The 27978-nt window shown below is 39.7% G+C and overlaps 2 protein-coding genes across 6 annotated transcripts in view; both read right to left on the bottom strand.

The window, feature by feature from the left end:
• Positions 1 to 2681, bottom strand: part of RUFY2 (RUN and FYVE domain containing 2) — a 32016-nt gene extending 29335 nt beyond the window's left edge. For 2 of the 4 annotated variants that reach the window (XR_015749339.1, XM_087964048.1), the window contains exons 1-2: positions 2538 to 2675; positions 266 to 439 (exon numbers count right to left, since the gene is read on the bottom strand). Coding sequence is in view for 3 of the 4 variants with exons in the window: in XM_087964048.1 (XP_087820174.1) it covers positions 266 to 439; positions 2538 to 2634 (271 nt within the window). In the remaining variant the exon portion in view is untranslated. Of the gene's footprint in view, positions 1 to 265; positions 440 to 2320; positions 2423 to 2537 lie in introns of those variants that run through there. The other 2 variants (XM_026672800.2, XM_026672798.2) reach the window with 2 other exon arrangements.
• Positions 2682 to 5115: 2434 nt separating this feature from the next.
• DNA2 (DNA replication helicase/nuclease 2) lies at positions 5116 to 27359 on the bottom strand. 2 transcript variants are annotated; one of them, XM_087964059.1, is made up of 21 exons: positions 27208 to 27359; positions 26317 to 26484; positions 23506 to 23689; positions 22209 to 22351; positions 21093 to 21215; positions 20019 to 20226; positions 19356 to 19473; positions 18608 to 18770; positions 17935 to 18126; positions 17546 to 17776; positions 17021 to 17137; positions 16819 to 16928; positions 15228 to 15337; positions 12788 to 13012; positions 11226 to 11419; positions 11053 to 11142; positions 10774 to 10963; positions 10126 to 10215; positions 8555 to 8737; positions 7298 to 7446; positions 5116 to 5294 (listed from the first exon to the last, which is right to left on the bottom strand). In XM_087964059.1, exons 1-21 carry the CDS (start codon positions 27303 to 27305, stop codon positions 5240 to 5242), a joined length of 3141 nt encoding a protein of 1046 aa, XP_087820185.1. In that variant the 5' UTR covers positions 27306 to 27359; the 3' UTR covers positions 5116 to 5239. The 2 variants fall into 2 exon arrangements, with proteins under 2 accessions (XP_087820185.1, XP_087820186.1); XM_087964060.1 differs by having other exon boundaries at positions 27160 to 27291.
• Between the last annotated feature and the right edge of the window lie 619 nt (positions 27360 to 27978).

Here is a 27978-nt window from a genome sequence, read left to right on the forward strand (position 1 = left end):
AGCTTCCTTCTGAATTGATTTAGAAAGGAAAGTTTGCACTAGAACTGCAGGACAAATAAAGTGAACACGGGTAGGCTAGCACACACACTGGACCAGTGATTCTTAAGTCCACATATCTTAAAGTTGCTGAGGCTGAGAAAAATATGCTGTGATTTAAAACAATATTTATTTCTCAATGCAAATAATGTAGCCAGTCCAAGTTGGCCCTCTCAAGTGGCCAAATATAGAACAAAAATGAGATGAAAAGACAATCACCCCAAAATACCTTTTAGGCCATGTTTGAGGCAATGTTCCATGACAACAAAAAACTGCTGGAGAGGTGGATAATCAGAATCAAGAGTTCGCCCAAAGCTTAGAGCAGATTCAATGAGTCCCTTTATACTCAGTTTAGCCATGTTCAATAGATTTGTTCTTTCAATCGCCAGGGGGTCTTTCACAGCTTAAAAAAAGAGAGAGAAAAATAATTGATTAAGGAACGTATTTTACTGATTAAGCCACAACAGCTATGTCTGAGTCTAAGAAAGTAAAAGGGTGGGAAACATCAAAGCAACAGACAGCACTGTGCTAAGAAAAATGGGGTATTTCCAGCAAAGCCAGCAGTAAGAAGTTGTATCAACAATGTTGCAATATTTGCTAAAACCCTATTCCAATTTAGTTCTGACAGCATTTTAACAATGACACATCATGTGATGGTTGTTTCCTAGAATACATCCATTTCACAGAATGGAGAAGCATGATTATTATTTTTTTGTTTTTTTTTAGTCGGTTTATAAAATTTAAATGTTGACATCTCAAAGAAGAGATTTATACTTAAATTGAGTGGTTTATGTTAAGGCTTTAAACTAAAACCAAGTGGTTAGGATGAAGTATTTACCTTGTGGCTCACAGTTAACCTAATCATTATGTTTGTAATGAAGAAAGGCATGTTTATCCACCTACTGAGTACTTCCCAAGAACTGGGATAGGCACATATTGTTTGATGGCAATGAAGATACCATCGCAAGGTTGTAAGCTGTTCCAAGTGAAGCTGCCTTTTGCAATTGACTGATGATGAATTGTCAACGAGGATGCTGTTTTAGTAATGCTTCAGATGTTTTGGGTTTCTTTTGCCACAGCCATTCTGCTTCTATCTGCAGATCTTTCTATTTTATGATTTTTCTCCAGTTCATTCTTTTCTATGCTGCTGTCTCTGGATACTGAAATGTTCACTTTTCAGACTTTTTTTATGATGATGATGATGATGGTGATGATGATTGTTGTTATTGTTGTTACTGTTGTTATTATTTATTATTATTATTATTATTATTATTATTATTATTATTATTATTATTATTATTATTATTATTATTAATTATTCCATATGATGGTTTATTATTTGCTGCTATCACCAATATGCTTATCATTGTTGTTGCTGAAAATAACCCTGGCCAGAACAGGAGACTCTGGTGGTGGGAATATTCTTTCCCACCCAGGCTTGGCACCCAGTAATCCACCAAATGTGATTTTGGAAGCTCTCAAGGGAAGGACGATGATTCCCTAGCAACTTGCAATTAAATGCACTCTGCTTGGGGTTTAGGGGACAATCACAACCACCTCAAAGTGTAGCCAGCAATAAGCAAATCTCCATGAATTGGCCCAGCGTCCCTGCTGGCCCTCACTGCATCAGATCGTTTTCCCGTTGGCAGGACAGGTGTGCCAGATCTTAAAACGCGTTGATTTGGGCTCCAGAATTGCGGTCGTGGGTGAGGACAGAAAAACAGATCTCCTCCCCCCCCCCCCTTCAAATCAGCATCCTCACCGGCTCAAAGCCGCCTCGTTTTCTCCCGGGGAGTTTTAAGCCGAGGAGGGCCGACCGACGAGGCGCACCGCTCTTTGCAAAGAGCCCCAGGCTTTGGGAACCATCCCGCCCAGCAAAAGCGACTTCTGGGGCTGCGGGGAGCCGCCTTTCTTCCGAGCTCCCGGCAAACGCCTCCGGCTCCCCCCTTTTTCGCTTGCCTCACAAAGTCCCTGCTGCTGCGGGGAGAACCACGCTAGGAAAGCGAGGCAGAAGGGAAAGTCCCCACACACACACCTCACATCCATATACACACACACACACACACACACACACAAACACGGCAGTGCCAGATCCTGCGACCGGGGAGATCCCGGGTCCGGCTGGCCTGGAAGCCGCGGGGCGAGATGAAGAAGGGCAGGACGCCGACGGCTGGCCAGGCGTTGCCGGCGGTCTCCGAGAGGACTGCGGACTTCGACCCTCGCCACGCAACCCCAGAGAGACACGCGCGGCTTCGAGGGGCTGACGGTGCCCAGGCAAAAGTACCTGCTGCGGCCGACTGGCTGTTGGTACCCAGCAGTGGCTGGAAAGGCGGCCTCGGTTGCAGCCCCTCTCCAGCCATTTTGCCGCCCCCCCTCTCCCCTCAGCCAAGCGGAGAAGAGCAGCACCGCCTCTGGTGCCTGGAGAATGCCGGTCGAGCCAGAAGGCTCCCCTCAGCCCTCCCGTCTCCCCGCCCAGCCCGGCCGCCGCCCTTGCGCCTTACCCATGGCCGGCGAAGAGCAGCAGCTGCCCGAGCAGCTCAGCGCGGATCCAGCCTTGGCTGCTTTCACCGCCCTTTTCCAGCCCTCTTCATCGCCCATCGCCGCCGCCTCCTCCCGTTTTTTCCCCTCAGCCTGGGTCGCTGCGCCTCTCGCGGCCGGAGGACCGAGATGGCGCAGTGCCCAAGACCGACGCGGCATTGCAAGGCGCTGGAGCCGGCGCGGGAAGAGTTCGGGTCCCGGGCGCAACCGGGTGCTGCTTTTAAGGCCTCCGATTTTGAACCTAAAAAAAAAAAAAAAAGGCACGACTGGCAGAACACAAGCCGCAACTGGCTCTGCCCTTCTTGTTTTCAAGGGTGCCAAACCAAACCAGTGTTTTAAAAAATAGGTTCCACACGAACCCAATGACACACTTTGTTTAGGAAAAAAACCTGGCAAGTGTTTGGCAAAGACCTGGTCAGGTACACACGTCTGTAGCAACCAGATGTTTGGTCTCTCCTGTAGCTTCAAAGGATATAGGTCCTTTATTTCAGAAAGCTACTCTTTAGATTCATTTTTTAAAAACGGACTTCTGTCCTTTATTGGGGTTTTGTTTTATTGCCAGAGATGCCACCTTTTCCAATTCTCCTCAGTGTTCAGTTTTTTAGAGTGGATTCTACCCACCAGGATTACTGCAAAAAGCAATAAAGGAAATGCCCAGCAAAAATAGGGTGTTTGGAAATTGTTCTGAAGAGAAAGTATAGTTTGGTTTTGTGAACTGCAACAGTACTTGTTTTTCAAGAAAAAGGTACATTGATGTTCTGTTGGTGCTTTTCTTCAGTGCAAACAAGACCCCAAAATACCTGTCAGAGAATCTCTGAATGATCCCTGCCTACAAAGAGCAACCAGCAACCTGTACTAGTTGTTTCTCTTACTCTAATAAAAATTTTCAGTTTTGTGTGCCTGGGGTGCAGGGGACATCTTAGATTGAGCAGATGGGTTTAAAAGGGAAAAGACAGATTTATATGAACTGAAATAATAATAAAGTTATTAAATGAAATACAAACAAACATGGCAGAGAAACCAAACTACGATGGGAACCAAGAAAAGGAAGATCGTCCTCATAAAAAAGCCTGGAAAACTCAGCAGGGTGGTGGCATTTGAATCTCGGAGGACCTCCACCTAGAGGGAAGGTTTTGCTAAAGTGAAGATGTCCTTCCAGGATCCTGATATGAAACTTGTAGGGTGCCAACCCTGCCAGATCAAACCAGTTGGGCAGACACTATGGGAGACAGGTGATCCCTCAAATCCTTTGGAAGGACTATAGGTAGTGACCAGCGCCTTGAATCATACCTGGAAGCAAACTATGGTAGCAGCCAGTGCAGTTTATGCCCATTATTGCTAAATTGTACCAGGTGAACCTTTTGGGTAGTCTTCAAGGGCAGCTCCACATAGAGTCCATTGCAGTAATCAAGCAATGAGATGACCAAGGCATAAATCACTGTCTGTAGAGTCCCCCACATATAGGAAACTATGGCCCTGTCACTTTTGGTATTGAGCCTCCCCCACAACTGGGATGCTGTCCCTGAAAAGACATCCAAGAGAGAATGCAATAAAGATATATTTGTTTAAAAGGGGTTTAAAAATCACCCACCAAATAACTTGCTAGCCCAACAACTCGTGTTTATCTGTATTGGTCATTTCTTCAACCATTTCAGAGGAGAGGCAAAAAAAAAACCTTACCTAGCTACAAAAAAGATTGTATGTTTTCATTCATTAGGAGTGGCTGTTTTTAACCATGTTTGGAAGGCTGCTATAGTCTAATGGCAGATGAGATTTATAATATAAGATATACCAATAAATGCAAAAGTATATGCCTATGTCAATTAATTTTATTACAGGTACTATAAAAACAGATGAGAATTTAAGAACTCAATACACAAGGTAAAAAATATTACAAAAATACGCGTAGAAAAGAATTTGATTTTAGTGCAGTTTGGAGCTTGATATAACAATCAAATCCAAAGGAAAGTTAAATATATCGTCCAAGAGGTAGCTTTAGTGTAGGATATATTTCCATACACATAAAATTGAATTCGTACACTGCTTCAATAAAATGGTATTAGAACATGCAATGAACTAGAGGTGCACAGTTCTATTTCCCCCCCAAAATTATGTTAACATTAGAAACGAGCATTTCAAACATCCTTCCTAAAATTACATCATTGCAATGCCAAATAAATATTTCTCTTAAAATGAATGTTTAACAAGGGCTGGGATCATTCTTAAGTGGGGATCAGGCTTTGAGACAACAATATCTAGAAGGTTTCTTGAATAGTTATGACATAGAGGAAGATATACTACAAACAAACCAATTTTAACAGTGGAGGAGTTAGATTAATTCATGCTTAACTGAAGTGAGAAGTGAAACCTGCATACTTTAACATTTCTGTATAAAAAGCTAAAGCTACTCACAACTTGTGAGCACAAAATCTCAATAAAAGGAATTCAAAATACTTAATTACATATTGTTTTTCAAAATGGGAAAAATACAAATAGATATACTGTGATAATGCTTTAAGATCTATTTTTAAAATGCCAAAGAGTTTTTTAAGGCATCATTAGTATGTAAAACAAGCTGGAACAATCCAGTTTAGCACCTTCTGGCAGAATTCAGTGTATCAGCTTCATAATAGTGAAGATTTTCTCCTCAGTGTTTGTTTGTTTGTCATAAGAGTTTACAATGTAAAACATGTTCACATGCTCCTAAAGGAATGTTGAAAATGTAAGAAACATTAAGAAAAACATGTCTTTAGTTCAAGTACTATGAAAATTGTGTCAGGTTTTAATGCTTAACCTATGTAATATTTAGGTATCAGACTTACACCATCCCATAGTTTGAATCATTACATATATAGGTAATCCACACTAACTGACCAATTCAGTGATCATTCAAAGTTATGGTGTCCCTGCAGTCACGTAACTGTCATTCAGGCACTTGGAAACTGGTGTGCATTTATGACAGTCACAGCAACCCATCATCATTATTTGCAACCTTCACAACTGGCTTCTAACAAGCAAAATCAATAGGGAAGCAGGAAGTTGCAAGTCACAGCTACATGATGTCACACTTAAGAACAGTGGGTGATGCACTTAAAGAACATAACCAGAAGTGACAAACTGCAATCATAAGTCAGAAGCAGCCATGTGTTTCAATTTACAACTATGTCACTTAGCAACAGAGGTGCCAATCCCAACTGCGGTCAGTAAGTGAGGACTACCTATAAAATGAAGCATGGAGCAAAAGAGGAAGCATCTTCTCAGAACTGTTAAATTCCCATCATTAATTTAAAAAAAGACACATAAGAAACACAATCTATTGTTGCCAATATGTTTAAGAAACTCAATCCCATGTAAGAATACCCTGGCCTGCATACTTTTCAGATCATTATAAACCCCATATTAACTCCTTTTATCAGCATTTGCAGTGTTTCCATCTCTATTAAGGGTCAACTTCTATTTAAATCCAATTTCTGTAACATTTAACACAGACGTCCACAACCCGCAGACTGTGGACTGGCACCAGCCCAAGGCCCACCAGGAACTGGGCCATGCAAGCAAATGAAGCCCCATCTGCATACGCACAGGATGCAGGCCGTGTGCAAAACCACACACACACACACACACACACGCCGTGGAAAAATCGCCCTCCATGGCCACCGGTCCCTGGAGCTTAAGGCTCCGGAAGAATGAGCAGACCATGCTAAAATTGCCTCCATAGATGGAAAGATGGATTTCAATGCAAATGCAATCTTGCCTTATCAAAGTCTTGTCTTGCGCATGAGTGAGTGCCACAAAAGCAAGGAAATGGTATTAGAAGCAGCAAGCAGTTTTTGCCCCAACTGCCATTCCCTGGAGGTAGTTGATGGGAGGAGTGAGGGAAGGTGGGGTTAATTAAGCACAGGTTTGTGACAGTCAAAATTGGTGCTGCATCTAAGACATCACTGATAAGCGTGCCAGCTGTCCAACCTTTCACCCCATCTCTTACACTAAGTAATACTGGAAACTCTCTAGTTAATGGGACATTCTTGGTTCCTTCCACAGGCATTTTGCACTATCCTAGCAAGCAAAAGGAAAGCAAACCATTTCTGTGCTAGGTGGATGACTTGGTCAGCAATAATTCCCCAGTAATAATTCCCCATTTGCTCACCAACTACAGTAGTGTCCTAAGAATAGTGTGCTCTAGGGCAGGTGATGTGATAGCACTGTTGCATACATTTTGGACACTGATTTGGTAGAGCATTTTGTCTTTCTCAAATTCTTCCTGCTAGCTAGACTAATAGCTCAACTTTTCCCTCACCTCCCAAAGCACCAGCAGCTCCAGAGAGATGATTTTAAAAAACCATTATCCTTTTAGCTAAGGTTTGTGTAGGGAGATAGCAGACAATATTCAAAACAGACAATCGCTTTATCTACTTTTGAGGCTCCGAGACCAAAAAGCAAGGGATACAATTCCCATACTATCCAAAAGCTGAGTCCCATTGTTCCTTTTAGCTAAATATTTTTATTTTTGCCTAATCAGAACACACTTTACTTCAAATTTTCTGAGAAGAGATTCCCAAATCTGGTTTCATTTTCTTTAAATGAAAGTGTTAAAGAAGCAACCTTGTCCTTTCAGACCAGATTTAACAGTTGATTAAATTTTCATCTTCATTTAGGAGGCCTGAAGTCTTCATCTAAGCAGTCTGGCCAAAAAGACAATAAATGAAAATGAAAAAGAAAGGATATCATAGCTTCATTCTTCAGATGATGAAGTAATTTCTTTAGAGGAGGATAGAGACAAAGGGACGGTACACAGCCCAGCATAACCAACTTATGCTTAGCTCTTGTAATGGCAACATTAAGACGTCTCCAGTCCTTCAGAAGTTCTCCAACCTATTATTTTTTTAAAAGGGAAGCACAAAGAATGCTCACAAGTTCTCCATTCCTTTCAAATAGTAATCATTCCTTTGCATTGGTTACATAGATCTCATCAATGATTAACTATTAACTAACCCCAGCAGAATGGTAACCCTCTGCTTCATTTAAAATCAGTATTTCTTTCATGTAATTTAAAACACTTTGTCTTAAGCACAAACGGCACTCCACTCTTTTAATACAACATTACAAACTGTAGTCTTTATAGACCTGGTCAAAGGTAAGCATTTTTTTACATATTGCCAACTTTTGATACTAAAGATGCTAAGCTTTGTTGGTGAAAAGTTGTAAAGAAATCAGGAAAATCAAACAATGTTAGTTGGATCACTCTTGTTTAAAATGTGGGCAGTTGTTGAAAAATTGATAGAAAATATTTTGAAAATCATTTGAATTCAAAATAAATATATTCAAATCTGGTCGCTTTCTATAATATATTAACATTTTTCTATTAATTGTTATTTGTGCAAATGCTATTCTGGGTAAAAAAGACCAAGAATGGATGTTTTAAATGATTGTATTCATCATTTTATCATATACATGTGTGCACAAAAAGAGTAAATAACTCACTCCTAATTATTTTTTTCAGTTTGCTTTTGTTTTTTTTCTTCCTTAACTCTGTATTTTATTTTTTGATCTGTCTTATTGTGCCTATTCTTATTCGTTTTATATCAAACTATTATTTATATCTCTTTTATTTCTAAGTCAGAGCACCACCGCAAACGAAAGGGGCATGCTGAATTTTTGGTTTGGCCACTAACAACTAAAAGAAAGCATCTCTGATGCACAGAGTATCAGTACAAAAACAGGACTACTAAGGCTACACTTACTTGCCCCACTGTCTTATCCATAGTGTATTTGGCTAGCATGCAAAACAGCCGTATATAAATATCCAAAATGAAAACCAATCACTTATATTAAGATCCAATTAGATTTCTTGTAGAAAAAAAAGAATTATACTAATTGCTAGTACATGAACCTTTTAAAGCACTGCACCGTATATAAGTTAAATGTTGGACAACAAACCTAAAATACTTGGAACTATGAACAGGTGTATGATTCTACTCACATTTCCATCCACATTGTTTCTTACAAAGGATACTATAATTATACTCTTGTCTCTCCCCTGGTATCTGTCCACAGTATTTACTTCCACATCAGTGAGGTACGAGCCTGCCATCAAATCGGTAATGATCTTCAATTGATGTCTATATGGAGATATGACTCCAATATCTGAAGGCTTACAACCAGCCTAAAAAATAATCCCAGCGTTAGAACTATGGAATCCCAGATGGCTGTGACAGAATGCATTCCAACACTCATCCTTTTAGGAGATTTAGGAAAATAACATATAGAAATGTTTTAAAAGGATCACATCCAATTTGTACTACCCACTGATGATATAATAGGCTAAATGAACTTCTCTTTCACCTCCACTAATGCCCTCTTAATCTAATTACTTTTGATTTTAATGCAACTTTATTCTTAGGTATCTTCAGTCCACCTTCTGCTTTTATCTTCTCTTAAGCCTGGAGTGAGCAATCTGAGGTCCACAAGAAGCCACTTCCTTCTCTGACATTGCTCCCATATTCCTTGCAACTGAAATAAATTAAGGAAATCAAATGTGTCCTCTAGCTGCAAAAACTATGCCCACTCACCCTATTAACATTAATTATTGGCATATTTTTCTCCCATACACTTTTTAGCTTATTTATCACAGAAATGTAGTTTTGTTGATAACTATCCCAAGATCTGGGTTATATAGGAACATATATAAGTTCTTTAGATATCATGTGAAATATGTGCTTTGTATCTCAGACAAGAACACAACACCTACTTGCCGTTCATTAAAGCATACTGACCCGCACAAGTTGGGGGAAAAACAAGATTCTGCTGCTTTAAAGAATCCAATCATTAAAGTAAATGCAATTCTCGCAGCAGCAGCTTGTCTTATCATGTTTTGCAAAAAAAAACCAGAAGTTTTTCTTCCAAATCATTTTTGAACTCAGTGCAAGCGTCTTCTGTTAAGAGCAAAATTCAGTGGAAGCTTTGCACTTTGCGAACATTATAATCCCAGTTACTACAATTACACCGTACAGTGATTTCTGCTTTAATTCTGGATATATGTGAAGATTGATCTATTATGCACTAAACCAGAGATAAGCCCCTTTTCCCACCTGAAGGCTCCTAAAAGGAGGAGGCTTTCAGGTGCTTTGTCCACATCTACGTATAAATCCTGCTGCCTTGCACCCCTACAAACTTCCCATTTTTTAAAGGGAAGAAAGAGGAAAACCAGATCTGCTTCACCACCACAGGAAAAGAAGGGAAACTGCATTCTACTTCACCTCAGAAAACTATAACAAATTGCCAGCTTTTTTTCTGCAAATAAAATGAATTTTCAACAACTTGTGATTAGAGGAAATTGGAAGCTTGGTCTTCACGTGTCATGAATTCCAAGGGACAAAACCAACTTCCAGGCATGAATCACCAACCTCATCACACCCCCAAAACATATTGAGGCCAGGCAATCTGAAGGACTGAATAATAGGTGAAGACTACTAGTATGCCTCTTTATTTAACAAGTATCTCAACATAAATGCATAAATAAAATCTCCATAATGTTAAATACAAGAAAAATACCTTTAAAAACATGGATGTGAGGAAGAACACCAGTCTGGCTTCAGTCATGTTACTTATACAACCTTTTTCTGTCTGTTCTGGGGCTTCAACCTAGATTAAAGACCAACATCATATATTACATTTAAATCCACAGCAATGAAAATCTCAAGCTGTTTGTTATTTTAGGAAGACTATATTGATCTATAGCAAAAACTGCTGCAGGTAGATTATATAAATATGCTTGAAGGGGACAAAGTTTACACTAATGCCAATCTTATTGGAATTGAACATTTGGACATTTTGTAAAGCAATCTGCTTTTAAATGAACCATTCTCAAGGAAGAAAAATAAATAATATTTAATTACTATATCAAGGGAAATGGAAAAGAAAAAAAGACAGGATAGAGGATAGAAGGAAGAAAGTAAAAATAACTGATAAGACTGTTGGGATAAGAGAGAGATTTGCACTGGATGAAACAGAGAGGCCAACTTTATCTTACTCAAAGATGCAATACCACATGGTCCCTGCCACTATTCTCCTGGTGGAAGTTAAAGCCAACTGTCAGAGACCTCTTCATATTAATTCTGCACCTTTAATTTCCTGAGAAACAGAACAAAACGCAACATCAAATTGCATTGTGGATGTGAAGAGAGGCCCAATAAAAGTTACCTTCTCTGTGTTAAGGAAACAAACGGGATTATTTGGATCAAGTGTTTCTTTTAGCCACGTTTCTGAAGAAGACTCTTCCAATTTTAGTTTTTTTAAGTTAGGCAAGTCAATGATAGCTTTGGACACCTTTTCAGAGCCACATTCCAGTTTACCATCGTACACCAGCTTGTTGCTCAATGACATAATTTTACTAAAGGGATTTAAAATGAAAAAAAAAAAGTTAGATTTTATCAGTCTTGTGGTGCAGTGAAACAATATGTTTCATGCTTACACACATACCTGTTCATTCGGTACTGGACAGTTAGATGCACAACAGCATTCTTATTTTGTTCTAGCCTTTTGAATAAACTTTCACTCATGCCAAGTTCTCTGCAATAAAAATTCAGTCAGTGACTTGCACATAGCATGGCTAACAGTAAGTGTGAATTCCTATAGCCTGTCATGCTGCCTACCTGGCTTCTGGATTTTGCACAAGTGGAGGCAACTGCTGATGGTCTCCCACCAGCACAAATCGAAGTGAATAGAAAAGAGGCCCAAGGCAGATGGGCTGGCTAATCTGAGAAGCCTCGTCCACTATGCAGAAGTCAAAACGTTTACGGGTGAAGATTGGGTGGTTTATTCCCATGCATGTTGTTGCAATGACTTGCTGGAAAAAGATGAGAAAGTATGACAAGACGGCACCTATTTTCAACCCTAAATCAGAAATGCATTCACATTCAAACAATACTAGATTGTGTTCCCTGTACAAGTTATCAAATGCAGTTCTTAATATCTCCCTGCTGTCAGAATTTGAGAGGGAGCCAAGTATAATTTATTATTCCAGCTCTGTATGGAGATTCTCAGTCATCTAGGACATGGTTGTCTCAAAGGTGCTTTTTCTCCAACAGAGGCAACTGGACCTCTTTTTGGGGTGCTTCGGAGCCACCGGAAAGGGGGGGGGGGGGGGGGGGGGGGGGGGGGGGGGGGGGGGGAGGGGGGGGGGGGGGGGGGGGGGGGGGGGGGGGGGGGGGAAGCTTTCTGGGGGGTTTGGGTGTTCCGTTGCGGTCCGTGGCGTGGTGAGGCCCTGATTTAGGCATGGTGTCTCAAAGGTGCTTTTTTAAAGAGGCAACTGGACTTTCTGTTTTTTTTTCTTTGAAGACATTTCGGTTCTCATCCAAGAAGTTTCTTCAGTTCATTATTCCAGCTGTCTATATACCTACCTATTTTCCCTCCTAACTTTTAAAGAAATTGGTGGCAGGGAAATAAAGTTGATCAAAAGTGAAGTGGAAAGGTTAATCTTTCTCTGAAACCATTTATCAGTCATGGATTTTTTAACAGAAATTTAAATGGTAAGATGTTGGTATGTTTGTTGATAATAACCTCTGAGAATTATTTTTTATCTTGTAGAATATATAACAGGCTGGCCAACCTCTGCATTCTTTGGACAACTCTAATTCCCTTAAATCCTTAGGAGTATACATTTATTATCTCACAAGCAGATCCTAAAGCAAACAGGTTCCATGTTAAAATTTGCATCATCTAGTGGCAAAGACGCCCAATTACAGAGCCCCAAAGTGGCTTTTGTTATTTGCAGGGATTCCTTTCCAGCACAGCAACTGTGGATTACGTTACAGATCCTGAGAATTTGAAGGAAAGTCGTTTATGAGTGGGCGAATCCATCTTCTTTTGCACATCTATAAAGCAAGAAAAAGCAGTCCCCAAACTGCAAATTTATCAAAGTCTTGACCATGGATGCTGAGATCAATTCTCTTTTTCAGCAGTAAAATCATGCAGAATGGAGCTATGGCTAAAAGCCCCTTTGTAAATCATGTATATATAATATAAAAAAATAAATAAAGATGCAATATCTTTGTTGTAAATATGAATGCATCTTTCCTATCCATCTGATTAAAACATGATCTCTTAATTAGGGCATACATATTATGAAATTAAAACAACATAATACCACCAACATAAACTTCCCAGTAAAGATACTTTTTAGTAACACTAGACTCCTGTAAGGCATTTTCCTTACCTGACTTTGGTATAGTTCCTCCAACTGAGCCACAGTTTTAATGCACTTTGATCTGGAGATCTCTTCTTCTGTAAACCTCTTTATGTCTGGATGAACCTTCTGAGCTCTTCCTAGCCTCAAAAATCCTACTTTGAACTTGGCTAACTTAAGAAGGATATTGTCAACTGCTGTATGGGTAAAACTGGTTAAGAGAACGCTGAAGCCACAAGCAGAAAGAATCCGAACCTAAAACATGGGGAAAACAACCAAGGAAAAACCAAGTTTAACCTGCTTATTTAGTTCCCCTGCACTGATTTCTATCCCACCCCACCCGAGTAATATGAGAGAAGATCAGAAGGATCAACTCTTACATTCAGAAAATGTTTTTAAGAAAGTCTACAGAATTATACAGGCCAATCTCACCCTGATCATTTTTCACTAGCTGCCAGGTACATATTCAAATTGTATATAAATGTATTTTTTTAAAAAATATTTATTGTAGGGAATTTACATAGCTACCTACTTGCTCACAGCAACTCTAGGTGTCTTACAGAAAATAAAAAATACAATGTAGAAAAACAAAAATAAAAAAAAATATAATAAATCCCCCGCCCCCACTTGACAACAACAACATGCACTCAAATCACTCATTTAATGGGCTCCATCCCATTCTAGGTTCCTCAGGCTTGTGGAGAAAACCACGTCTTCAGGGCTTTACAAAAGAGTGTCAGAGCAGGAGCCCGTCTCATTTCTGGAGGGATGATGTTCCAGAGGAAGGGAAGGTCCTTCTTCCAGATCCCACCAGGTGCTCCTCCTTAGGGGACGGGACTCACAATATTCCTTGCTTCTCCACTCTAGTGGATTGAGTGGATGTGACCAGCAAGGGACAGTCCCTCAGGTAACCTGGTCCCAAGCCATGAAGGGCTTGAAAGGTGATAATCAGCACTTTGAATTGCAATGCAAGCTCTCACAGGAGAGGTGACACATGTGCATGGAGAGCTGTACAAAACCACGTGGGGTGTTGCATTTTGAACCAACTGGAGCTTCCAGATGCATTTCAAAAGGGAAGCCCCATGTAGAGTGAGTTGCAATAGTCAAGATGGGAGGTGACTAGGGCATGAATGACCATATCAACTCTTGGAAGTATAGATTTCTTCCACACTGTAGGAAATCTGAGTGGAAAAACAAGAGAACTCTATTCTCATGTCTCTGGCAAGTCAGGGTCTATGCACTATGTAAGTTCAGGGGTGAGCAACTTTTTGATAGTCAATAGCAGTGTGAGTGCAGTGGGTAGATTACAATGCAAAGCAGATGGCAAGTAGGAGAACGTGATTTAAATACAGGTAATCCTTGTTTAGCAACTGCCTCATTTAGCAACTGCGCACAGCAATGATGAAAAAGTAAGTTGTTGAGTGGACAATTTCAATTTAAATTGTTCAATTGTGGTTACTAAACCTATTTCAGGTCATATTTATTGCTTACCATCTTAAAGTGACCAAACACGGTCATTAGTTTTCAGCAACTATAGTCAGAGATGGCTCTGCAGGCCAAAAATAAAAACAAACAGGAATTCAAGAAATTGCAGTTGCTTTATCACTGGAGACTTTCAAAAAGCGACTGGACAATCATTTGTCTGAAATGATATAGAGCCTCCTGCTTGGGGGGTTGCACTATAAGACCTCCAAGGTCCCTTCAAACTCTATTATTCTATGTTCTGTGATTGCCCATTCTAATGTAGACAATGAAGATTATGGAGGGTTGGTACATTTATTCACAATCAGAAGCAACTAGCCCATGTGCTCTGACATATTTTTTGCCATATTGGAGAGGGTTTGGAACTTCCCTATTGGTAAAATGTGAAATTGAATTTATATATGCTGCAAGTATACAGATCTGAAGTTTTCAATGATTTAGGGGGGTGGGGGGGGGGGGGGGGGGGGGGGGGGGGGGGGGGGGGGGGGGGGGGGGGGGGGGGGGGGGGGGGGGGGGGGGGGGGGGGGGGGGGGGGGGGGGGGGGGGGGGGGGGGGGGGGGGGGGGGGGGGGGGGGGGGGGGGGGGGGGTTGACTGTCAAGAATTCATTCAGTGGTGAGATTCAAATGTTTTTACCACCGGTTCAGTGGATGTGGCTTGGTGGGCGTGGCAGGGGAAGAGATACTATAAAATCTCCAGTCAGAGATGGTATTTTCCGGTTCCCCGAACTACTCAAAATTTCCGCTACTGGTTCTCCAGAACTGGTCAGAACCTGCTGAATACCACCTCTGAATTCATTGCTTCGATAGATATAATGTCCACATTAAAAACATAGTCACATCCTGGTTTGTTTTGTTAAACGTTTACATTTCAGAAGTTACAATTTGAGTATCAAAATTATCATATTTACCCTAGCATCAGGTCCAACTTTTAAACAAAGGGACAGTTGCTAATCCTTTTTCAAAATCAGAGGCTTATACAAGACCTTACCAAAGCACAAATCGTCGTAGTCTTTCCTGTTCCAGGCATACCAACAATCAGGGTGTAATCCTTTGAAAGGAGAACTTGTTTCATTGCTTGTTTCTGGGGTTTATTCAAGCCTAGGATTTAGCAGACAAAGAGAAAAACAATTAACCCTCCATGTTAACTAAAACTGTACTTTATTTCTTCTCTGTAAACAACATTACTAGAGAAAGTATTTGAATATCCATGCTAGAATGTTATCTTTAAAAGTCCGTTTAGTCTTTGTTCCCTATATAGAGAAAATATATTTCCATCTAATCCTATAAGTCAGTTCCAATGAATACAGTACAGGTAGTCCTCAACTTACAATCATAACGGGGACTGGAATTTCTGTTGCTAAGCATGTCGGTTGTTAAGTGAGTCACACCCAATTTTACAACCATTTTTGCCATGGTTGTTAAGTCAATCACTGAAGCTGTTAGGTGAATCATGTAGTCATTAAGTGAAACCAGCTTTTCCCCCCATTGACTTTGTTAGATGGAAGCCAGCTGGGATGGTCACAACTGGCTACCCTGTGACTCCTGAGACAGGGCAACCACTGTAAACACATGCAGGATGCCAAATGCCAGGCTTTTGATCATGTGACTATGCTGTGATTGTTACAAGTGCAAGGACCAGGTTGCAAGTTAGTTTTTCAGTGCTGAAACTTCTAACAGTCCCGAAAGAAATGGTTGTAAGTTGAGGACTCCCTGTATAGCACTCTCCAAAGAAGACGGCAAAAGGGTTCTGCTAGAATAGGCATGTCTGTGAGGGAACCAGGGAAAACCATTTACCTCAAAGTCTCATAGTCTTTTTTTTTCTACTTGCCAAGAATTGAACCTGGAACTAATTCACTGCTGTTGTAAACATATTAGAGTCATGTAATCACTCCCTTGTGCTACACTTGTTCCATGCAAGGGGAAATTTGTAAATTAAATGTTGTCTCTATTAATTTTCTGACAATAATATTAGTAATAAATGCTCATTTAAAAAAACACACACACATCGGATGTTCCACTAGTAAAAAAGTGCTTGACAGAGAGTACTAGTTGGAGAAATAACCGTGGGCTTCCTTGTAGTTACTTTACATCTGACCACTAAGTCCTGATATTTGCAAAAAAGGTAGAAATGTGAACCACCGTAAAGAAACCAGGCAATAATTGGCTCTTTAAGAGAAATTCAAAGTGCTTCTTCAGCCCAGAAAATTCTATATACGAATACACTTAAAAATCCAACATAAAAAATTACCCTCCTTCATATAGTATTTGTAAGAATTACAATTACAACATATGAACTTGGAATTTAAATTTTGCATCAACACCCTGTATAACTTTTCAATACTGTGGCATTGATATTTTTTAAAGATATGCCTGCTTATGAACATTACTGAATAAAGTAATTATATTGCGGAATGAGATTATTGTTGAAGGTATACAGATATTTGTGTCAAAAGAATTTGCAGCTGGAAGGTATTAATTTAATGCTCTGGAAACTAGATTATTTTTCCCTCTATGAGGGAGATGGGCAATTTTTAAAAATGATAAATAAATTATAAGTAATAATCATTTGTCCCCTGTACCTTTCAGAATGTTTGCAACCGTGTCCTTCGCTTCTGGAGGAAGGACGGAACTCAAGTATTGAACAAATTGTGGCTTGCAGAAATCTATTATTAAGCTACGAAGCTTTTCACTAAAAGAGAAGAGAGGAAAGATGAAACAGTCAACTGTAGAATATTTCTAAGAGTAATGTTACTTGTGTGGAAATAAAGACCAGAAAAATACCTGACAGGAGAATTTTCCATTAATTTAGAAAGATTTGCTAAAGGAGCTTCTATGCCAAGTGCTCCTTCCTCATGATCTAATCTATATACAGTATCCCCAGAGAGATGAGATAAATTCCTGAAACACATTAAACAGAACCAGTAAAATTCCACAAAAAGTTCAAATACCATCTGTCCATACAAAATATATTTTAAATCTTTTGGCCATTTCAACTATGATACAGTAGCTTCTATGCAAGTCCCATTTCTCACCAGGAACATACCTCATCCTGACATTCGCACATCTCCAGAGAAAAACATTTTGCTAAATGAAATCCGAAGTACAAGTAGTATTGATACTTAACAAAACAGCTTCAATAGACAGACATGCAAGTATCTATATACAGATCTGCTAATGTCACAGTAAATAGAAATATCACTGTTTATTAGCGGGGACGTGTAATCTTATTCCGCAATTATAAAATGTTGCTTTTTAAAATTCTCAGCAAGTGAAATACAAATGCAAGCAATACAATGCAATTAATACCTATCCAATAAGCAGGAAAGTTTGGTTCTATTAACCTCCTGAATATAGCCAGTAGATAAGCCAAGCAAACTGTTGTCTTCATCACTTAGAACAATTCTGTCCCCGACCATCAAAGTTGTGATTGGCACACAATCATCTCTACGCTGGAACCAATGCAGATACTGTCCATCCGAAACTTCTACTACGTTTTCTATTCTGATCATATTTCCAATGCAGTCCCCATGTTTTTCTCTGCAAATATCAAGAACAAAGAATAAACTGGGTTTGGATTTCTTCCATTAGAGAAAAACTCAAGCTATACCATTTCTTTTTATTGTAGTGTGTAGAATAAAGTTTATAAATGAGCTTACAAAATTCACTGTTTATACTTGTTCAAGTCTTTGTCTTACCTTTCTGCAGCAGGCAGCATCCATATATTTTTACGCCCTTTTTTCCCATCTTTATACTGGGACTCTAAAGTTAGCATTAGATACCAGAGATGGAAATATTCCAAGTGAGAAGGCTTTAAATGACAGATCTCCTTTTCAGTAGCAGCCACCACATCTGGAGGTATTAAGACATCTTTCTGGTGTTCTACAGCCCTGAAACACAACTAAGCATGAGTCCACCTGAAAAAAAATATCTAGATTGCATGATTCCTGCTTTCCTGTTCAACCCTCTATTAGAGGTCTCCAAACCTGGCAACTTTAAGACTTGTGGACTTCAACTCCCAGAATTCTCCAGCCAGTTATGCTATACTATGCTGGCTGGAGAATTCTGGGAACTGAAGTCCACAAGTCTTAAAGTTGCCAAGTTTGGAGACCCCTGCTCTATTACATGGTTCCTTATACCCAGTGGTAGGATTCAAATAATTTAACAACTGGTTCTCTGCCCTAATGATTTCTTCCAATGACCAGTTCACCAAACTGCTCAGAAAGTTAACAACTGGTTCTCCTGAAGTGGTGCAAACTGGCTGAATCCCATCACTGCTTATATCAAAGCCAAGAATGATTCTTGTAATTATGGTATCAGCCATTCTGGACTAAGGCACACTTTCATATAACCTCTTTAAAAGAAACTTACCTACTATAAAGTATACAGTTCTGCTTCTGAGAGCAATAGCTACATGCTTGGCTATCATTAATCAAAGGAGGTAGAGGGGCAAGCTGTGTTTGCTTTTTTCCTATAGATTTATATGTGTTGTGGATTAAATAGAAGGCCAGCTGATTTCTCAATTTAATCAGTTCTGCAAAGGAGAAAAAGAGAAACAAGTTCAGACATTCTCAATTGTAAAGGGCATGAAAAAAAAACATACAGCAAAACTTGGGCATTTAGTATATTTGAGGACTGGCCCTATGAATTCATTCCTCCATTCACCCGAACATGAACAAATTATTAAGTACAGTTCCATCATGGCTCAAGTCAACCTCTTTATTAAATATAGTTCTGCGGGCTAACAGGACAACTTTGAGAGTACAGATTAACACCCCCTGAAAGATTGCTGGATTGGTGAACAGAAGGCTTCTGGGCCCAGTTCAAAGTCCTGATCATTATCTATTAGGCACAGCCCTGTAATATATGAAGATGATTTGCCATAACTCAGGTGTATCAAACTCGATTTCATTGAGGGCTGCATTAAGGTTGTGTTTGACCTTGAGGAGGGGGGAGGGGTTAGGGTTAGGGTGTGACCAGCTCGATGTCACTCGTGTTGGGGGTGCCTGTGGCAGCCTGAGCGCTCTGTCAAAGAAAATGGGCTCCCGAGCTCCATTTTTGCTGGCAAAGGGTTGCAGGAGGCTGTTGCAATAGATATTTTTGCTATCACAAAGGTTACCTCTCCTATCCATACGACTTCCTACGACAGGAATCATATTGCCTGTTTTCAAATATAAGAGAAATCCACCTTCAGGATCAACTCGCCTTTCTTGACACAGCAAGGAATACAAAATAACCTAAAAAAATATTTAAAACAAAACCGAAAATTAAACATAGAAACAAAGTGAAGACATGTGCAGCATTTTAGATTACTGAGAAAGATTATTAAAACTACAGTAATTCAATATTCAGTATTTTCTGATTCATGACCATCCTAAGATCATCAATACAGAGTAAGTGCTATGTAAATTCTAACCCCAGAAACAATCTCATATAATTGCATCAGAAGATGGCTTGCCGTTGCCTAGATGAAAACATTCCTCCCTCAAAAATATTCTAACCATTATACTAAACAGACTCCAGTAGTTCACTGTTATAGGTGACACATTCTTCTCCTAACTTGCCAGGAATGTCAAATGAGATATTCCTGGCACCTTTCAACTATGAAGACCAAAAAGGCAATGTCAGGAAATCATGGAAATAAAGTATCATTCAGCCCAGCACAGAAGATTATCTACAAAATGCGTTGCAAGTATGTCCATTAGGATGCTCTTATATATAGTATAATCTTATATTCTTCATGTATTTAAACTTTACATTCCGTATATATTCCAACATGTACCTGACTTCTATGTTCTACAGAGTTAGATTCTTTTCCACTTTTAAGCTCCAGTGGTATTATTTTTGTCTGAGTTTTAGATCTTTCATGAATGGTTACTCCAGCTGTCACATCGATCTTGCCCTTTAAGCCAAACCTGGGGCACCAGATATTCTCCTCAACATCCAGGATTTCTGTAACTTTGACACTATAACAGGACTTAGCTCCTAGCCTGTCACAAAACAATTTGTATATGTTAATTTAAACTGTTAACTATGCATTTCATGAAAGACACAAGGAAGAACAATTAAAATCCTTCATTCCTGTTCAATAGAAGACTGAAATAGTACCGCAGCCTAAGAAAATGTGTCTAAACAACTTGGGCTATTATTAGTCTGTGTTTAGCTCCTGAAATAAAGAACACATCAGCATAAATATGCAGTGCATTCATAAACAGAACCAGCCTTTTGTAAAGATCACAACAAAAATTGGATATTTTCTGGAAAAGATATAACCAAACTGCTTCTAGTTTTTGACTACTAAATATAGCTCGCCTACAACATCAGCAAAGCTATGAATAATACAAGCTTGAAAACGTGTTGTCATTGGATAGTTCAGGTGACACAATATTTAACAATTTGTATTTGTGGGGGGGGCAAGGAATTGAAGACATGTATACAAATTTGTGCTGTGGTGATTTGCTTACATTAATTTATTGAATAAAGCACAATTGGATGGGTTTATGCTACACTAAGCCATAATACATACAGGCCACATCATGCCTTGTAATATAAAACCAAACTGCAGGATAACTTAGTGCAGCTTCCCCAAGACCCGCTCAGGAATTTGGAAAATCAAAATTATTTGCCAAATAATAAAGATATTTGAAGAAATTTAAAACACTCATTATTTATTGTTAAAATATTTAATGGGAAATATTTATGTTAATATCTAAGGGTTTAATATTTTTACATGTTTCAATAATCAAATTCTATGAATGCATTCATTTTAATTTTTAATGTGGTAAATATTAAGGCTGGGAAACATTGCACTAAAAAGCGTGTTAAGTTTGTTTTTGTTCAATTAACAATTACTTACGGTTTTAACTGCACATTATTTTGGCTGTGTTTGTATGTATAGACCTCTGCCCATTTAATAAAAGATGGGAAGTATTCCTCAATCTCATGCATTATATCCTTTTGCTCCAGATTTAACTGATACCTTCAGGAGCGAAAGAAGAATGTTCGATAAGTTTACATAAGGTAGACAAGAAAGATTATTTGGCTTTTTTCATTTAGCGAAAAGTCAGCAATAAGAAATTAAAAAGGGGTCAGGATCATAAAATAATGTTATTAATAAAATGATAATTCAATTTTTTATTTATTTATTTGTATTCCACCTTTATTATTTTTATAAATAATTCAAGGCAGAAAACATATCCAAACATATCTTCCTCCTATTTTTCCCACAGTAACCCTCAGCTGCACTGACAGTTACTGGCCCAAAGTCATCCAGCTGGCTTCCATGGCTAAGGCAGACTTGAAGTCATGCTCTCCTGCTTTTGAGGCTGGTGCTTTAACCACTAGACCACACTGGATCTATGAAACCAAGTAGAGTTAATAATAATTTCCAAAGGAACTCAAGGATCACACCCAAGGTTTTGGGTGACTGAATGGAGACCCGGGTCCATGTTTTTTTCTTTTCTTTGATGACCCTGTAATTCTTTGCTTCAAGATGGGGTTGTGGTGGCTGAGTGAAGCTGAGAGTTTACTGGCCGGATGCTCTTCCTGATGCCTTTCCAGAGTTCACAGCAGATATTTTCTCTTTGCACTCTGATAGAGAAACATCTATTGCTAACCTAGGTCTTCACCTTTAGAGCACCACACTGCTCTGGGTCCTTCGTGTATTCCAGATCAAAAAAGAAGGGAAAATAGGAATGTGAAAATATGAAAAGTATTTTAGCATACATTCCCAATCATGATAATGAGAAGGAAAATGCTTCACTATTGTAAACTGAATTGATAGCTGAATACTAGAAACCTGGTAACCGAAAACATTTTCACAAAGTGAATCTTTGATTCATAGAGTTCTAATGAAACAGCTTTCACATGGTCAACAGTAGCAAAGCACAATAACACTACACAAACTAGTCTCCACTAAGTATTAAAACTAAGAAAATATAGTTCTGAAAAATTATTTATTGATAATCCTTACAGTTCTTTTAAATACTTTGGTCCATGAACAGCTGAGAAAGCAATTTCTTTCACTTTTTCCTGTGTAAAATTTATTCCCACTTTCTGGAAAATTTCATGCAAAATTGTGCCTACCAGCATTGCGCGTGAAGTACGTTCACATTTCTGTAAAACAAAACAACCACTTTCAAAATATTTGCATAAATTTGTCTTACATATCAATTAATCTGCAAAATTCTATGCTCCCCTTACTATGCTCATACTAAGGTCGAGGCCTGTACAATACATACACTTACTATTAGTATGTCACTAAACACAGTTACTTATTTCTGAGCAGAGATAACTAAGGCTCTGCTTGAAATAAGCCAAGAAAGCTAAGAATAGAAAAACATACAACATATAGCAAAAAAGAATATTAAAAAAACTAAGGAGTGAATGTGCTATCTTGTATTATAAGATTATAAAGACTGTTTCTTAGTTGAGTATTATTTTTCTACAATTTTTCTATTATTCTAATTATAAATCTTTCAAAAATAACAGATAATTGAAGTCTGAATGTACATTTTTATCAGTATCTATAATCTCCAAGTGCAATAGTGCTGTTTTTGTTATATTTTTAGAATAAAGAAAAAAAACTGTAAAGATGTATATTTTGTTTCCATGAAAATATTAAAAGTCTCATGGCTGATGATTGGAGCATAAAGGGCTTCTGCTGGCCCAACCATATTTTTTAACCATATTAAAAAAATAAACTCCCAGATATTATGATCTTTTCAAACAAATAATATGGGAACAGCCATATCACAAAGTTATCAAGATAAAACAGTCTGCCACATGCTTTAATCCAGGGATGTCAAACTGGTAGCCCACGGGCTGGATGCATCACATGCAGCCACGGCCACCACAGCTACACAAATGGGGAAAATGTTGTGAAACATCATATGACAGCAATGTGACACCCATGCTTTAATCCAACAAAATCACAGCTGTCATGGCAGATGAAACTGATAAAACACAGGCAAGTACTGCCTCTATTTACTGCCTTATAAAAGAATCAGGGTCCATCACCTCCAATATACATGTGGAAGTAACAAAAGCATTCAGAAGACCTCTATCCTTATAGGTTCACTTGTAAAGTAATAATATATGAAGCATACATTTAATTAAATGTCATCTGAAACTACAGCAAATGAATCCATCCAATAATCCAGCACCATTTTGGAGCTAAAGTAAATTGTGATTTTATTTATGATAAAAATTATTAACATGACAGCTGCTTTTAAACATTTAGAAATCCAATATTTATTTATTTTACTTACCCGGAATTTTTCACTCAGTATAGCTCTTCTCATGCACTGAATGCTCTTTGATACAGTTGTGCCAGAAAGTAACACATCTGGATACAGAATTAAGTATCCTGAATCTGCATTTATTATCCAGATACCAGAATTACACTCTCCTTCTAAGTGAATTATATCACCAGGCTGGACTGGAACAGAAATCCTTTAAAAAAGATTAAAGGGAGCAAATATGTTTGGAAACAGAAGATAAAGTAAAGAAAATAAACTATGGTTTCTATGAGTGATCCACCTCTTCTCTGTGTATGTGCACATACAGATCCCCACATAAACAGGACAAAAAAAATTTCCCCGTTATGTGGATTTTTGAAACCCAAATCTGCTAGCCTAACAAAACTGGATAGTTTACTGGCTAAAAGGCATAGATTTATCTACATTCAAAATTGCTTAGATTAGAGCCATTTTAATTATAATTAGCATAAATAATACAAATAGTGATATTATATTCTATTGCTTGGAATATCATCCCCTCAGAGATCAGAATGGCATCAATCCTGCTTATCTTTAACAAAACCTAAAGACATTTTTATCACTGAGATTTGTGAAATCAAATGTGTGGAGCACTCTGTCCAATAGTTATACTAATTTGTTGGTGGTGGTTCTGTTTTTTTATCTCAACTGCTTATAATTGTGTGCTGTTTTTAGAATTATGTATTTTATTATGTTTTTAATTGTGGTTAGCCACCCAGAATCATGAATGGAGACGGTCAACTACATACGGTAAATTGAAATTATAAAACAGGGCACGGGTAAGTAGATATGAAATGAAAAAATATGTGAAAAAATGTGAGCAAAAATTAATACAAAATAAATACTAGTTACATAAATAAATAATACGACAGAAGGGTGGCTAAGAGAACTAAACAGCATACTTTTTCCAATTTGCTTATGAGTTATGTTCACAAGACATGTTGAATCACAAAACCGTTAATCATATTTTATGCTAACCCACTATGTGAATCCAGCCTTTGTGCTTAGCCTTGGTCCAACACACCCCAAAAATATACACTGCTCAAAAAAATAAAGGGAACACTTAAACAACACAATGTAACTCCAAGTCAATCACACTTCTGTGAAATCAAACTGTCCACTTAGGTAGCAACACTGATTGACAATCAATTTCACATGCTGTTGTGCAAATGGAATAGACAACAGGTGGAAAGCATAGGCAGTTAGACATCCCCAATAAAGGAGTGGTTCTGCAGGTGGTGACCACAGACCACTTCTCAGTTCCTATGCTCTCTGGCTGATGGTTTGGTCACTTTTGAATGCTGGCGGTGCTGTCACTCTCGTGGTAGCATGAGACGGAGTCTACAACCCACACAAGTGGCTCAGGTAGTGCAGCTCATTCAGGATGGCACATCAATGCGAGCTGTGGCAAGGTTTGCTGTGTCTGTCAGCGTAGTGTCGAGCATGGAGGCGCTACCAGGAGACAGGCCAGTACATCAGGAGACGTGGAGGAGGCTGTAGGAGGGCAACAACCCAGCATCAGGACCGCTACTTCCGCCTTTGTGCAAGGAGGGACAGGAGGAGCACTGCCAGAGCCCTGCAAAATGACCTCCAGCAGGCCACAAATGTGCATGTGGCTGCTCAAACGGTCAGAAACAGACTCCATGAGGGTGGTATGAGGGCCCGACGTCCACAGGTGGGGGTTGTGCTTACAGCCCAACACCGTGCAGGATGTTTGGCATTCACCAGAGAACACCAAGATTGGCACATTCGCCACTGGCACCTTGTGCTCTTCACAGATGAAAGCAGGTTCACACTGAGCACGTGACAGACGTGACAGGGTCTGGAGATGCCGTGGAGAACGTTCTGCTGCCTGCAACATCCTCCAGCATGACCGGTTTGGCAGTAGGTCAGTAATGGTGTGGGGTGGCATTTCTTTAGGGGGCCGCACAGACCTCCATGTGCTCGCCAGAGGTAGCCTGACTGCCATTAGGTAGTCAGGGATGAGATGAGATCCTCAGACCCCTTGTGAGACCATATGCTGGTGCGGTTGGCCCTGGGTTCCTCCTAATGCACAACAATGTTAGACCTCATGTGGCTGGAGTGTGTCAGCAGTTCCTGCAAGACGAAGGTATTGATGCTATTGACTGGCCCGCCTGTTCCCCAGACGTGAATCCAATTGAGCACATCTGGGACATCATGTCTCGCTCCATCCACCAACGCCACGTTGAACCACAGACTGTCCAGGAGTTGGCGGATGCTTTAGTCCAGGTGTGGGAAGAGATCCCTCAGGAGACCATCCACCACCTCATCAGGAGCATGCCCAGGCATTGTTGGGAGGTCATACAGGCACGTGGAGGCCATGCACACTACTGAGCCTCATTTTGACTTGTTTTAAGGACATTACATCAAAGTTGGATCAGCCTGTAGTGTTTTTTTCCACTTTAATTTTGAGTGTATCTCCAAATCCAGACCTCCATGGGTTGCTAAATTTGATTTCCATTGATAATTTTTGTGTGATTTTGTTGTCAGCACATTCAACTATGTAATGAACAAAATATTTAATAAGAATATTTCATTCATTCAGATCTAGGATGTCTTATTTTTGTGTTCCCTTTATTTTTTTGAGCAGTGTAGTTTATTAGCTCACAGGAGGGTTTCACCAAGTATAAGTATACAGTAAGAACAAACCATGAGAAAGTTTCCATAAAACCTCTGACCATTATTCTTATAAATTTATCACAAAATTAATTTTTCACAATAGGGATATAGTTAGAAATTTGCCAGGCAAATGTCCACTGTCTGTATTTGCCCAGGAATTACCAGTCATCCTGAAGGATGCACAGCTCTCTCTCTGAATCGTCAAGCAGGGAAGAAATGATTGTCAGATGTTTCTCACGTTCGTCATCCTGGACATGTACAACACAGTATCTGTTGTTCAAACCTCTTTGAAGTACAGTATCCGGGAAGCCAATCATTTTCTTTGGAAACCTAAAATAATTAGGCAGGCAATTATTTTTAGATGGTAAAATAGATAATTACACCTACAATAGAATAACCATGCACATTTTCCAGCTGAAGGACCAGGGCAGGGATGTCACTGCTTATTAAAAAGGGGGCAATATTTCAGTGCTGTGGTTGTGGCTACCCCTCTTGCCTATTTATGCTTCCCTCTCAAAAGGACTCAGAAGGGATTTCAAGTGAGAACCATTATCTACAGCCAAAAGGTCAAGCCCAGGAGGGAACCATTACATTTACTACTTTTCATTTTGAAAGAACATCCAGGCCATCAGAGATAGAGATGATGATGATGATGATGATGATGATGATGATGATGATGATGATAATAATAATAATAATAATAATAATAATAATAATAATAATAATAATATAACAACAACAACAACAACAACCAGAGGTGGTTATCATCATCATCATCATCATCATCATCATCATCATCATCATTATTAACTTTCACATCGGGGAAAAATTTGTAACCGTCTTGATGATCCTATGGAGCCCCTTCCCAATTGGAAGCAGAAGAACCGTCTTGCTTCTCTGAGCTTACTTATACGGTACCGTGAACTACATTTCCCTAAACCACGATCAAACCAGGCTGCATTTAAGGTATTAAGCCGGGGGATCCCTCGCATTTCACACACACACCCCCGGCGCTCTCAAGCCCCCCGCTTCAGCCTCGGCCGAGACGACCACCTTTCCGCCGGCGGCTCTTCCACGAAGCTGCTCTCCATCAGCTCCTCCAGCGTGGCTCCGTCCAGCCCCTCCAGGGCTTCCTCCTCCCCTGCCGCCATGCGGAAGACCGGGACTTTCGGCCGCGACAGCCCGCCAAATCCGCCGCTCGCCTGGCCCGCTTTGCCCCGCCTCCGCGCGCCTTTCGAAGAGGAAGGGGCGAGGCTGCCGCGGCTCCCTCTGCACAGGCGGCCTCTCGCTGCTTCGTGGATGGGACCGCCGCTTGCTCGGAAGGGGCTTTGACCGGCAGGCCCGAATTTTTTTTTCCCCCTTCCCTCTGGTTCGCGAACCGGCTGTGACAACGGAGGCTTCGTTCTTGGGTGGAAATATTAAGCCAGGTGGAGAAATAGAAAAGGAGGCCAGAGGATGCGGATTCCTCTGTGTTGGTGGCCATTTATTTTATTTGTTATATTTTTATCCCACTTTTATTACTTTATAAGTAAGTGAAGTCTGCAAGCGTACCTCATAGGCCTCCCTCCTAGTTTCCGCACAACCACCACCCTGTGAATTGAGAAAGTCACTGGCCCAAAGTGACCCAGAGGACTTTCATGGCTAAAGTCAAAGGTCTTCAAACTTGGCAAGGCTCTTCAGACTTGTGGACTTCAACTCCCAGAATTCCCCAGCTAACATGACTGGAGGAGGAATTCTGGGAGTTGAAGTCCACAAGTCTGAAAAGCCTTGCCAAGTTTGAAGACCCCAGTCTAAGGTGAACTCTATCTCCAGTTTCTAGGCCAG

The sequence above is a fragment of the Notechis scutatus genome, chromosome 4 (genome assembly GCF_049901735.1).
Source record: "Notechis scutatus isolate UNSWTSFEM ecotype Mainland chromosome 4, rNotScu1.2, whole genome shotgun sequence".
In the NCBI taxonomy this organism is placed as follows: Eukaryota; Metazoa; Chordata; class Lepidosauria; order Squamata; family Elapidae; genus Notechis; species Notechis scutatus.

What these genes read in the sequence shown, in the direction of transcription:
- DNA2 (XM_087964059.1), bottom strand. Translation starts at nt 27,305, where the DNA reads ATGGCGGCAGGGGAGGAGGAAGCCCTGGAGGGGCTGGACGGAGCCACG. An exon ending in CTTTCCTGCTTATTGGATAG is followed by an intron (nt 17,138 to 17,545) that starts GTATTAATTGCA and finishes AATGTGTTTCAG; the next exon opens with GAATTTATCTCATCTCTCTG. An exon ending in CTGAAGAATGAAGCTATGAT is followed by an intron (nt 5,295 to 7,297) that starts ATCCTTTCTTTT and finishes TGTTTCTTACAT; the next exon opens with TTTCAACATTCCTTTAGGAG.